Source organism: Monopterus albus, unplaced genomic scaffold (genome assembly GCF_001952655.1).
Source record: "Monopterus albus unplaced genomic scaffold, M_albus_1.0 scaffold52.1, whole genome shotgun sequence".
NCBI lineage: Eukaryota > Metazoa > Chordata > Actinopteri > Synbranchiformes > Synbranchidae > Monopterus > Monopterus albus.
Window position 1 is genome coordinate 987522 of NW_018127932.1, and position 14131 is coordinate 1001652.

General features: G+C 39.9%; 1 protein-coding gene across 1 annotated transcript in view; it reads right to left on the bottom strand.

Annotated features, from left to right (window-relative positions):
• The window catches only part of hpse2 (heparanase 2), a 47264-nt gene extending 34538 nt beyond the window's left edge, over positions 1 to 12726 (bottom strand). The window contains exons 1-3 of the mRNA XM_020601789.1: positions 12386 to 12726; positions 10375 to 10529; positions 9507 to 9668 (exon numbers count right to left, since the gene is read on the bottom strand). Of these exons, the coding sequence (XP_020457445.1) occupies positions 9507 to 9668; positions 10375 to 10529; positions 12386 to 12663 (595 nt within the window). The 5' untranslated portion in view covers positions 12664 to 12726. The remainder of the gene's footprint in view (positions 1 to 9506; positions 9669 to 10374; positions 10530 to 12385) is intronic.
• Positions 12727 to 14131: the final 1405 nt, after the last annotated feature.

A 14131-nucleotide genomic window follows, 5' to 3' on the forward strand; every position in this document is an offset into this window, starting at 1 on the left:
AATGCCGAGGCGTTCCCAGGCCAGCCCGAGAGACATAGTCCCTCCAGCGTGTCCTGGGTCTTCCCCGGGGCCTCCTCCCGGGGAGGAGGAACTTAATTAATTCAATTTGTCATCCATCCTCACCTCACTGATATTCAGTTCTAATATCTCTTGGGTGACAAAGAAGATATGTGAGGACAGAGACATCGTTGTGTTTCATGCTCATGAATATCATTTTACCACATTTTACTTTTCATTTGTGTTTAACAAGTAACATAAGGATGTTTTTGAGCTCTTCACACACCATCGTACACGCACAGTAATTAGGAAGTAACTCCTTCACATGCTCCTCTGAGGCACATGCATGCTGTTGTTTCATGTGAGGGTCAGAGGTCAGACACAGCCGGCAGTGATGCCTCTGTGGCAAATAGGGCTTCAACAAGGGAGGACATGTTTTCTCAATTATTGGGCTTTTTTCCTTGTTGATTTTCTCATACATAATAATGTGAAATAGTTTCATACAGGTTTACAGGGGTAAAATCAGATTGCATATTTGCAGTAAATGCAACCAAAAAATATTTATAGTATATTAAGAGTATAATCAGTTACATTTAAAGATATGTACTTGTTGGTGAAGGGGAAATGATATAAAACATGTAAGGTTCCATTTTCCATCTGTGAGTGTCAGAGGTAACCAGAAATTGATAAATTCTGAAATTAGTGATGTATAAATGGTTTTTGATACACCACAGGCGTCAGCTGGGCCCTCTCTAACCTACCAGAGCTGGTTGGGGTGGTAAATGGATTAGTTCAGAGACCAACCTTTGGTCTGTTATGCAAGATAAAATGTACATTTTCTTTGCCCAGTTTCCCCCCTTACCATCTATCTGTTGCTGTTATTTCATTTCTGACTTCTGCCATCCCCCTTTCCCTTCCTTCTCTCCTCTCTTAATCTAGCGTTGTTCCCTCTCGCTCTTGTTTTCTCATTCTGAGGGCTGGGAGCTGTGCTGTGAATCTCAACTCAGCAGGACACCAAGGAGTGATAGATGGCCTCTGACAAGGTCCAACACAATCCAACCGGCCATATGCTCAGAATGAAAATAGAGCAGAATTAAAGAGGATTCACAAGTGGCTAGAAGAAAAACATGCCAAACTCTTATGCAAGCAACATTTTCTGGAGTTTACAATAATATATGGAGGTTTTTGACACAGTGAGATTAATGTCTCCGGTGCTGGAGTATGAACACTGGCTGGCAGTTCCTCAGTAGGGAAACTCACACATTAAGGGAAATTATTTAATAAAGAAGGAAAAAAATGTTTTAGCAAAATGAATAATTAGAAAACTAAATGAAGAGCAGACTATGGTGAACAAAAAAGAAGGATGCATGTTGAATATTGGTTAAACTCAGATACATTTTGATTTTTCCAAACAGAAAAATTCACAATTAAAAAAAAACAAATCTGTGCAACAACTCTACACCATCGACCTGATCATGAGGCCAATCTTTGAGTCATGTTGCGAAGTAATACTATATAAACATAATCTTTAGGAGACAGGGTTACCAGAAAAGGTCTGCAAACTAGAAATCTGTCTGAAACTCCAGTCAGAGTAAACACTTCACTGAAGTTATTTATATATGTAATATCAAAGATTATATTTATTCTATTCATGATAAATAATAAGTATTAACTCCTCTAATCCTCTCTAATGATGGCTGATCAGCTTTCGACAAGGTATTCTCTCACTACAAGAAAAAAAGACACATGCAGAAATGCCCCAAACATTTGTGTGATGCTGATGAGTATTAAATTCCAGTGCAAGTAGTTGCAAGAAGAAACATTAGCATAACATCCTTAACACAGTGGTTACAGCTTCCTAGGGTCTTACTGGAACTTTAACTTTACACACAGTGAACACAAATGGACAGGCACCCACACACACACACACACACACACGTACACACAGGGTAATCTCATAAATAACGAATGACAGCCTGAGAGTCAAATTAAGGAAATAAAATGTGTCTCACTGGTAATGAAGGAGGCATGTTTCCCCTCAGGATAACTTCATCTGGACCCATACAGAGCTCACACACGCACATGCACACGCTCAAGAGGTACCAGCAGTCCTGCTACAGGTCCATCCTATTGGTACACACTGGCTCAGAGCAGTAAGGAACACGGTGCCATGATGCCTTGAAATCTGACACAAAACGTATGTTTTCTAGAGTTCTGAGGAAAAATGTGGAGGCTGGATGCAATGCCAAACAATCACAGGAGTGGAAGGACTGCTTTCAAACATTTCCCATGCATCAGACTATTAAAATGACATTCGTTTGCAGGTTGCTGGCACTTGTCTTTGGGCATATTGCAAACACATGGAATTACATGTTATGTCCATTCATGATTTAAACACTCTAGGTATTCTTTCAATCAAGGAAAAACAGACACTTTTGGATCTGTGCAGGCCATGTGGAAAGAGTAAAAGAAAAAAAAAAAAAGCAGGCAATATGGCAATCAAGAGCTTGTCACGCTGAGCTTACGTCACTGTTTATAATTGGAAAGTGACAAATAAGACTCAAAAATAGCATGTAATATATTCAGCCAAACATAAAAATATAGGGTCATGTTCACATTCTGACAGAGCTCCTTTGTCTGAAGATAGTCTTCTGTGTTACATTGGAAAAATCCTTCATGTGAAACTCTAGTGTTACAGTGGTGTGCCGCAGGGTTTAATTCTAGGTCCAAACCTTTTCGCTGTGTACAAGTTAATGAGCAATCTAATCATACAAGTTACTTCAAGAATGATCCTTATTAGACATGAACTCGACTTTAAAAACAGCTGTGCTGAAAAGATGCACATGGTGAGCGAGAGGACAAATGCAGTGAACTAAATCCTTGAAAACCACAAATATTTGACATTAAACCTTTACTGTAGGGCTGTAGAGATGGTCTTGAATGAAAACACAAAACAAATGAGTGTTTCACACAAACGGATAGCAGTAGATGGGACTCAAGTCAATAAGCTGACATAGTACAGAAAATCTGCTCAGCTGTGCAAATGATGAAGTTCAGCATTTAATAATTTTGCTGGTGATATAAAACTGTCCTTTGTGTAGTTTTATTTTAAGCATTGGTTTTGTCAGTGTCCGGGAAGCTACTTTTGGACTCTACCAATAACTTCACACTGGAAGCACAGCTGCCCTATAGGGAGACATCTGGTTTGGTTAACTAAAGGTACTCAGAAAAAGTAGTTCCAACCTACCTTGTAAAAACGGTCAAATTGAAATTGTACATGTGATTCAGAATTATAACAAAATATAATACAGAACAATCATATAAGAGAAAAAGAATGCAACTCAAAAGGGGGGCTACTTGTTTACAGGCCATACATAAACTAAATAAATTTGATAGCCCACTATTCATGGGAAAGAGAAAAGAATGTCAGTTTTGGTCCATCAGTCATACATACGGCTTCTAGGACCTAGACTCCAGGTGGGGGGGTATTGCACCGAGTAGGATTACTCACTTAACCAGGTAGCATCTGAAACACCACACAACAACATTTATTAATAAATAGCAATAATCAGTTGACTGAGGTGACTAACTGAAATCTAATATATTCAGGTTTGTGCTCTGTTGGCTGTACAGTGCAGCAGGTTCCAGATCTCTTGCTTTAATAGTACAGTAAAGCAAACAACCAGGCAATCTGTAATATGTAAACATACACACAACCTTTAATGCTCCTTGTCTTGTTTTACCTCTGGTCTTTCCAAGATCCACAATGACCACTCATATCCAAAAAATGTCATTAGATATCAACACGTCAAAGCAGATTATATTCATTCTCCTGATTTCACTGGAAGTGGTGCTACAGTGTAAAAACTGGCAGGGGAAACTCGTATATCGGCGTTCACATTGAGCTGGAGTTGGACCAGGTACTGAAGCAGCTGTAACACCAAAAACTGAATTCATCCCACTTCCTGTCGTGTGTGAGTGTGTGCACGTATTCATGGAGGGAATTTTAAACAAAGAGATAAGGCAGACGTTAGAGAAACAATTCTACTTCTCCGTTACAAAAGAGGTTTAAACATGAGATTAAGAAAAGAGTGGATAAAAGCCTGGCAGGAGTCGTATAGCAGAACTAATGGGAAGGATGGAGCATGTTTCTCATTGGTGCAAGAAAATATGTTTTGATTCTCAAATGAGTAAAAACAGAAAGTTATAACTAGAGGCCCTCTGACTATAGACAGCTGTGCTAGTTTGTTTTGATGAAAACATTTTCAAGCCATTCACAGATGTTCAGTAAATTCCCCTTTCTGTGCCTGCCCCTAATGTTTGTCGTTCCAGATTTTTAAACTTAAGCCTTTCTCTACGTCCTGCTTGTGACTCATAATGCTTTTTGTCAGGGACATGAATTTCACTTTAGTGCTCTCTATTACTGTATTACACTACAGGTTTTGCACATTGAAATTCTGATGTGATAACTGAGCCAAAGCAACTGTTAAATATTATAATGCGTGCGTTTTAGCTGCACCAGTTTTACATCAAATGTGCAGGCGTAAATACAGTAGTTTTTACAGTACAGAGGGTCGAGAGAAGTGGAGCCCAAAGAGCATTATCCATCCTACAAAGAAGCTACAAACTACACAGGAATGTAAACAATCACAGAATTAATTTAAGCTTGGCAACATAAAGGTAAGTTAGATTGTGGACATGGAAAAAATGTCTAAAGTATGGTTAGGATTAGGTAAATGAAACACTTGTTCATGGTTAGGGAAACACCAGTGGTAGAAAGTAACTAAGTACATTTACTCAAGTACTGTACTTAAGTGCAATTGTGAGATATCTGTACTTTGGGTATATTGATTTTGTGCCACTTCATGCTTCAACTTCACTACAGTTTAGATGCAAATATTGTACTTTTCATTCCACTACATTTAATTTACAACTTTAGCTACTAGTTACTTTTCAGAAATATTACAGTATAATCATGCAACTTTAATGATCTGTGGTGGAACATTCACAAGCTACCAGCACTAAATCAAATAAGCATATGCGCTAGTTAAAACTGTACTTAAGGTTTGGATGACATGAATGTATCACACCCTGGCAGCAGTTTCAGCTCAGCCAAGTTACACTCTGGTCACAAAACCCGGTGGAAAATCAGAACAGCTGACTGCTCTGCCTCCTGGCTCAAGACCATGAAGAGACTACCTCAAATGGGAAAAAAAGCTCTTGCTTTGCTGCAATTGCATGCTCTGTTGTGACTGTTGTAAAAGCAAGATTAGATGAATATAGCTTCACACTTCTAGATAGTGGTTCTCCTTGTGTTTCCTTTCAACGTAGCCCTGCAGCTCTCAATGAGACTTCTGGCCGGAACTGCTGCACCTCTGTGCCAGTTCAAGGAGCAGGGTTTAAGTATTAGTGTCTGATGTATTCTCAGCAAAGTTTGCTTAAACCTAACAACTGATTAGACTTTGTAAACATTTGCGTTACTTGATACTATGCACGTGAGATCAGACTAAGAAAGAGAGAAAGAGGAGAGTCTAAATCATGACGACAGGCTCTATACCATCTACCTGATCATGAGGCCATCTAACATTAAAATAACTAACATTAGTCTGATGTCTCTAACTAAAACACACACATTAAAGCATAACCTCAAGGACCCGCTCCCCTTAGTTGCAAGTTTTTCAAAAGTCCCATCATCACAACCGATGACGATGACACTCGTGCAGAAAGAAAGAAAGATCAGGATGAGCCATTACAAGTTATTAGAATTCAGATTGTTGTCAGATCTTCATACATTTTATTTATATTTGTTTTACAATGTGCAGTGTTCTCTCCATGAACCTGGCTTTGTCCTGCTCGTCTCCCAGCTAGACTATGACAGATCTTTCCTGAGGAGATGTCCTACCTAGATCATCTATTTGAGCATTGTGGAGACATAATACAGCTTTTTCTGTTAGTGCATCAATTGCAACTTAAAGCTCCAGATGAATAAATCATGCATGTTTTTCAGTTGTGCACAAAGTTTCTTAAAAAAAAAAAAAATCAAGGAACATATTTAAAGAGAAACCTTGGATATTTCAAGAAAAAAAATTGCAAAACAAGTTTACTAGTTGCTGTCTCACAAGCAGCTGCAGATCTTATCACTGATAATATTCTATGTTTAACTCTTTCTTCTCCAGTGTCTCTGCTGTTGGATGATTTTCTCCTTGTCCACATTTACAAATATTAAATCGGCAGGCCTTAGAAGACAAGAATAACACAGTATAGGAATTCTTAAATTGAGTTGTGTTTATCCTTTGAGCCTTAAACTCACGGCCGAGGTCTGAGGTCACAAGTTGAATGGAGTGACTGCCTCATTCTCTGAAGTGTCAAATAAACATAGGTCTTTCACACGAAGTCATAATATACACAGCTAAACTAACAGTAAACATGAAAGAAAATGAGGGAGAGGTGTGAAGTTGGAGTAGACAGAACTGATGGAGGCTGAAAAGGAGGAGAGAATTAAAGACGTGATCCCTGAAGGAGGGATACACTCCTGCTGAGAGACTGAGATGATGCTAACCATGACCTTGTCTGAGCTCAGGGTATTTTCTCAACTTATTCCCCTGCTGTGTGTGTGTGCGTGCATTAGCTCGGCGTGGCCCCATTATTGATAGCGCTAACAAGCCTGGGTCAAAGGTCAGACAGCGGTGAGTGGAAAAGGATGGAGCAAGACTGTTAACGGTCATTTAAACACCACCTGCTTTCACACACCCACAGTGAATCCTGGCTGATTGTTACCATATGATAGAAAACACATCCCTAGTGCCCCTGCTCCTTTCCACACAGAGACAAGAGGTCTTCACAGAGATTCCAGTTTACACAACATGGAGCTCAACTGATTGCAATAACAAGACTATAATGCAAATATGTTCACACAACTTGTTGCACCATAAAAAAGAAAAGAGCAACTCCAGTTCCCAGGGGCTGACTTGCAACTTGTGTTTGTGCTCAGATGAATGAGAGTTTGTGAGAACATGTCACAGTAAATCGGCTTTGGGTAAATAAAGTCCTTCTGCCAACCAGTCTGATAACAACTATGGCACCTGCTCAAGAACAGCATGGCTGCGTGCACGCTCTGTATCCACTCCTACCTCCTCGCATTACACCAGGACTTCATATTTAAAAAAAAAAAAAAACAGATTCATTATAACCTTAAGTTTTGGTGCATTTTCAAAATTCTATATCATATTCCTAACAGTTAAATCATTTCAATATTTAAATTGGAATGTTAGACATTTAAGGTGAGTAGTTAGGTGAAATAAACTTAAATGAGCATAATTTATCACCAGTAAAACATGTTTATTTTTACTTCACCGTTCCTAAGAACAATGGCAGCCTCAGTAGGCCTCCATGCAGCAGCAGAACAAAATGGAATAGGTACATCCTCTTTGTTACAGGAAGCAGCAGGGTTTATGGGAAATGTGGTCTTCATTTTGAGAAACATTAGCACTACACCGCATGTGTGACAGAGACTGGTCGTCTCGACCGTGGTTTTACTGCTTTATTTAGTGTTTGTTTTTTTGTTTGTTTGTTTTTTTACCAAGAATTCAGATAATGTAGAGCTGGGAAATACATCAAGGCAGCATCATTTCATTATAAGACTAGATACTGCAGTATTACACATGTCAAGTTTCAGAACAGTACTTTTACCTGCATGTTTGATCAAAATATATATTTTAGTGATAAAACTGCAAACTCTAATGTAGATATTCGAAAAAGCTTGGGTCTGTAAAAACATTCCTAAGCTCCTGTGGTGACAAAATAAAGACTTAATGGGTTATAGTGCCTTTTACCACAACATTAATAACAAGCTACTAGTCTACACAAGTCCTGACCCCTCACCCAAAAGTTTCTTCTGTGTATTCGCTTTCCCTGACAAATGCAACAAGGTCATATTTTGACTGCTGCACTTGAGGCTATTTGAAAATACGCAGCTGAAATACAGCATGTTGTTCATAGCCACCTCTATCACACAGAGGGTCACTTTGTTCCACAGAGTGAAGACCTTCTAAAAACATGAGAAGTCTATATATTCTGCCTCTTGGCCACATAATGCATAAACACAAGACATACTACCATCATTACGCTGATGACACGCTGTCATACCTGCCCTTGTCCCCTGCAGACTTGAATGCATCAAAGATAAACACAGAGGTTTCACAACGTTCTCCAGTTTAATCATTACAAGACCATCTTTGAAACTTGGGCGACAGGTAGCATAGGCTCTCCTAGCCTCTTTTCCCCTGGCAAGCACTACGCACGTCAGAAATCTGGGTGTCATCAATGAGTCGGACCTAACATTTCAATACTTTCACCAGTATTACAAAACCACTTCAAGGACTCTTATCTCAGACAGATGCAGAAAAAACTGAGATGTGTTTATGTCTTGTTGACTGAACTATTTCTGTTCCATCTTCACTGGTTTGCCTACAAAAGACTGTGGGCAGACTATGGCTGTTCCAAAATACAGCTTCCAGAATTCAATGAGAAATGAGTGCATCTGTGCACCAGCTATGTAGTTTTAGAAATATACATTTTGACTCCATGTTTACAAAGCCTTAAATGGCGCCGCTCATCTCTCTGACCTACTCACTTTGTATGAACGTGTCAGAACTCTTAGGTCTCCTGGCTCAGGCCTCTAACGGTGAAGCAGTTTTCGTGGTCTCATCTGCTGGAGTGTGTTTAAATTCAGACATAAAAATTGCATTTTATTATTTTAAAGTGTCAAATCGATTTACTTGACTAGCTACAATTAACTGCATGTCGTGCATGTGTATGCTATACATACACACAGGACCTTTTTCTTTGCTTTCTGTGTAAAAAGGTAACAAAATACTAAGTTCAAGTTAATGAATATTTAATGCTAACTACACTTATTTCTTTTACTTCATTATGTCTTGAGTTTAGTCTCCAAGCTCCATAGTATTTTCTCTAACTTCTCAGTAAATGATCATTTCTGACATCGACTCACTGCCAAGCCCAGATTTGTGCACAATTTCAAAGACTCTCGTAATTTTAACAGACAAATCCCTCATTTACCCACTTCTCCTGCAGTTCCTTATTTCCATACTAGTCAGTCATAGTAATAGATAAGAAATGCAGCCCACCCAAAATCAGGACCCCAGAGATTTGTGTGTGGTCAGGTTGAGTTAACTGCAACCAGCAAAAGTGTCAGTGCAGTTACTAGTCTCTGCTGCTGCACCCTTCTATCCATCCCCACATTCCTCCTTTACAAATTACATTTGTCATTCTGAAAGCTGGTGGTTTACACTGGCATGCTTTGAACCTTGTGCGAGTGTGCACACATGCGTGCGCGTGCGTGTGTACGACACAAAACGGCCAGACTACACTATGGGAACATGGACAATATGTTTCTTAGAGCATCATCAAAAGGAGCAGTTTGTGTACGTGTGTGTGTGTGTGTGTGTGTGTGTGTGTGTGTGTGTGTGTGTGTGTGTGTGATCTCCTACCCGTTATTGTAATGTTGCTGTAGATGTTGGACAGTTGCTCTTTCAGGAGGACGAGCTGTGTGGAGGCAGCCTTCTCCCTCTGCAGCTCGAGCATGATGTCAGGATGGTTGGCCAGTTTGCAGCCGTTCTGTTTGTCCAACGCAATGTCACTGCGCACTATATCTGCAAGCAAGCATAGTCGAGAGAACAGTCATGAACTTGAACACTTATTTCCCCACAACAACGCCTCAATTATGTATCAAAAGTTAAAAACACTCATTAGTTGAACCTGTTTTAAAATGCATTTTGCATGGACCACTTGCTGAAACCCAAATTTTGTAACATATATTTGGTAGCCTACTTTCTGGAAATAGCACACCAATTTGTTAAATGCCTGCTGTTGAAAAGTAACATATGTGCTCTACCAGACCATATAACAGATTAAATAAACATCCTTTTGTTCTACGTACACCACTTTATTAGGTACAGGTAGCTAAAATTACAAGATAAGCCCTAACGTCTTGAAGGTCATAATGCTGAAACTGTGTGCTTATTCAGTTTCATAGACATTTGCATGCCCATGGTGGGGTGTTCCTTACATTTTGTCCACCCCATTTAGTGAGGGTCGCTAAATGAGACGCACCTCTCTAAAAACATTTTCATTAAAAGCCAAAATATTCATGAAGATGGGGTTTATTATAGGACTGATAGTTTTTAGCAAAGTATCCCTAATACAAGGCAACTTACTGTGTTTTACAAGGAAGCTGACGCTGTGTAAAACAAACGTGCATTAGAAGACAGCGTCATTCTGTGAGGCCTGCGCATCCTGTAAAACTCCGTTAAAATACACACGGAGGTAACAAGCAGGAGAAATGTCGTGCTTAGTCACCGTCTTCGTAGTTCTTCAGGTAGTAGTCCGGTCCCGGTCCTCTGAACTTGGCGAGGTTCTTCTGGTTGTTGAACTGCAGGAAGTCGGTCCTCTTTCCGCCAAAGCGCAGAAAGGCAGGCGACAGGCCGCGCGCCAGGGTCACGAGCCGCTTGGAGCTGCGCACACAGACAGAAAATACGCACACACTGAGGAAAAACTGCGCAGTCACAACAGTGCTTTATTATGATACTGTTTGTGTGTGTGTAGCTTCAGTTTATAACCACGCGCATATCCTGGAGGAGAATAAGTGAAAACAAACATCGTTCTTTCTTCACTGTTCAGGCTACTTGGTTTCACACCAGGGCGTCCATCTTTTTAAAAATGATTAAAATAGTGATTTAATTTTGCTGTGACTGTTAAAACACCGCTGGCCTGTGACAAAACAGCTGTCCCAGGAAACAGACCTCAACATCATCCGGTGGGAAAGACATGGACGCACCTATCGCAGGTTCAGCAAATAACACGAGAAACGAAGGATTAAAACACCCACACGTACCGTAAAGAGGATGGGCGGTTTCACTGCCCACCGATTTAAATTCGAGGGAGTTTTCTATTTGTGAGGACCAACAGAAATCGGAGCTTTCCCAATAATCTGTAGCATCTACTTTTGTGTTAAGCAGTTACAGAATAGATTATTTTTAAAAAGACTAATTGTCCTTTGTGGTGCTTTCTGTAAGTAAAAACATATTTGGCCTTGTTGTAACAGAGTAAATAAAATACTTTGTGTTAATATCTAGTGCATATCGAGTTTTATTTTTGAAAAATTAAAAAATCAAACCAGAGATTTTTATTTAGTTGTAAATAGTTGATATTTTCATCGTAGCCTACGTGGCAGTTGGCTTAAGCACCAAATATTAAAATGAGGGTGAGGAAGGATGCGTTAAGTCACAGCCGACAGGCCTGTGGAGTGCAGTGCAGACTGCTTGTTATTTCAGCCTAATGGGCCATTACCCACGAAGGCAAATATATAGGCTATAGCCTATCATATGAATTGCTTGGACATTGAATTATTAACACAGAACAAATTAGTAAGGAGGTGATAAGAGAGAGAGAGAGAGAGAGAAATGGTAACTGATGTGATTTGAACATTTAAAATGCATTTATTGCAAACTAATAACAGTTTAGTGTATTACAGGGGAAGATGCTCATCTCGCTGTTTTCAGTAAAGGGTTGACGACATGTACTGTGCAATTATGTTTTGCTATAGATCCTGTTGATTTAGAAGCCAAACTAAACAAGGTGACTGATTAAATTTAATATGATCAGAAACTGTTAATCTGCCACATAATCATTCATTAGTCTCGTCAGAGGTTTGAAGTAAAAGTTTATTAAATTCCTGATAAGTTGTTTTTGCCAAATTTTGAATTTTAAAATGTCTTGTTTCATAATTAACTGTCTAATACTGTGAGTCTCTGGTCAAATTTGGACTGCTCTGAGAAATTCACTTGGGTCAAAAGTCACAAACATGAATGAAAGAAAAAAAATCACACTGCATTAAAAAAGGGTGAAACAACATGGCTGGACCCAGGTGACACTGGATTTCTACTTGTTTTAAGGTAAAAAAAAAAAACCCAAAATCAAAATAACTTAGAAAGTTGACGTTTTGTATTGTAGACCAGGGTAAGGGGCACAAACGTTTGACAGATTTGATTGGACCATACTAGTGTACTGCCTTTACATTGCAACAATAAATGCAACCAAGAAACATAACTTTGGAACCAACTGTTCTTTCTTAACGTCGCCTTATTAAAAATTATGGGCTAGGTTAGGACTTTCCCAGCCTCAGTAAAAAACATTCAGTAATGTGGAGCATTGGACCACTGTGTTCTGGTTTAGGGGAAAACGTACCGACTCTCCCCGTGACAATTCAGACAACGTGGCTACGTGCGTAATGAATAAAATAACCGAACATTTTAGAGATGGACACCGATACAGATCAAAGTTATTGTTAGGAAAGAAAGCTCGTTGGTACCTCAGAAAGTCCAGCCAACCGTCTTTGATGATCGACGGGTCTAGCTGCAAAGAAAGGAAGTTGTCGTTGAGGACTCTGATCGGACTGCGGGTGTTGACATCCAGGAGAACCAGCGTCCTCTCCATGAAGCCCGGTCGCTTTCCAGCGGCTGCTGGCCTCACATATGTAGAGGAGGAAGAAGTGTACGAGGAAGAGAGCACCAACTGCACCACCAAAGTAGCCAAAGATGCCAGCCACAGGGAGGACCATGGGAACACGCACTGTAGGGAATTGGGCATCTTCTCAGTTTGGAGAGCAGGAGAATCTGTGCGCGTAAAGAGGCTTAATAAAAACAAATAAACAACCTCTGCTTCCTCGAAGTTCGATAGTTCTTTACATTGGTATCATCGATCTGGATCCGTCTTCCTGTCTAGTTGTCTCACCCCCTCTACCCCCCGCCCCCTCTGAGTATTTTTGGGAGCTGCACACAAGAACGCACGCCCCAAGCCAGCCTTCCCGGTCGTGAGAGCCAGAAGTTGGGAGGAGGAGAGGAGCACCGCCCATCTAAGGTTCTCTGAGGTACGAGTACAAACTGCTCAGAAGAAGTTTTCTCTACTCATATGGTCAACTATTTAGTGTTAAGAGGTGAAGGCTCACCGTTTTCTGAATATTGAAGCTATAAACCAGTGTTTTCTGATGAAATGAACATCAATGTGTTTTAGATAAGTAAACGATAGAAATATAAATTTGTAGAGAAGCAAGGCTGAATCAATAACGGGAAACCCAAAGGAGCGACTATTATCAAGAAATGGTTGCCCATATTTACATGTTAAGTCATTATATAATGAGGAAGACAAGCCTTTCTAGCTTGGAAGAAGAGCTATCTGGCGTCTGACGCACTGACTATTTCTTTTGTAAAAACAAGAATATGTAAATTATGGAAAGATTGCTATTAATTTGAAGAAAAACAATTGATGGTAAAATGAATTGCATAACATGTTAATATAAAGGCTGCGTAAAGGCTTATTGGAGGATTTAGTTAAACTCACCTTAGCACAGATTTATCCTATACATTCGTTTCCATGGCATAAATTCAAATGCGCATCCTACTAAGATGTGATCACTGACTAAAGATGATGCCTTTCAAGACTCCATAGCTGGCTCCACATTCTAAATTAAATTTTCCAACAGAAAAATGATGCGGTTAGGCCTGCAAGAATCTCCAGGCTACACGGTTCAAGAAAGCACAAAGAGGCCTGCCTCCAGAAAAGAAAAGATACAATCTTGTCAACAGGATACTTGATGTTTCTGGGTTCTGTAGATGCTTAAGTTGTTTTGACAAACAACTGAGTGATTGCACATTTTCAAGACGACTGACATTTGGAGATGGCAACATGAATATTTTGGCCCCTTTTAAAAGCATTCAAAACCAATTTTGGATTTAAGTTTCCACACATGCACCTCACCTATAAACTCTTTATGTGACTTTTCTCCAGATGTTCTTGGAGAAATGGTGTGCAAGAAACACACTAAACAAAGGACAGCGTGTGGTGATTTCTCCAGAGTTCCGTCTCCTCCGTGAAGTGAGAAGGTCACTGCTGCCACAGACGAGCAGCAAACTACACCAGAGGAAAATGCGCGGAGCAAAACCCACTTTGGTGTTTTTATCCCGACCTGCAACACCCACTCACGAATACATTAAACCGCTAAATTATCCAAGGTGTTAACGTTTTAGGTTTTACGCACAAAAGTTCCCAGCAACCGTAT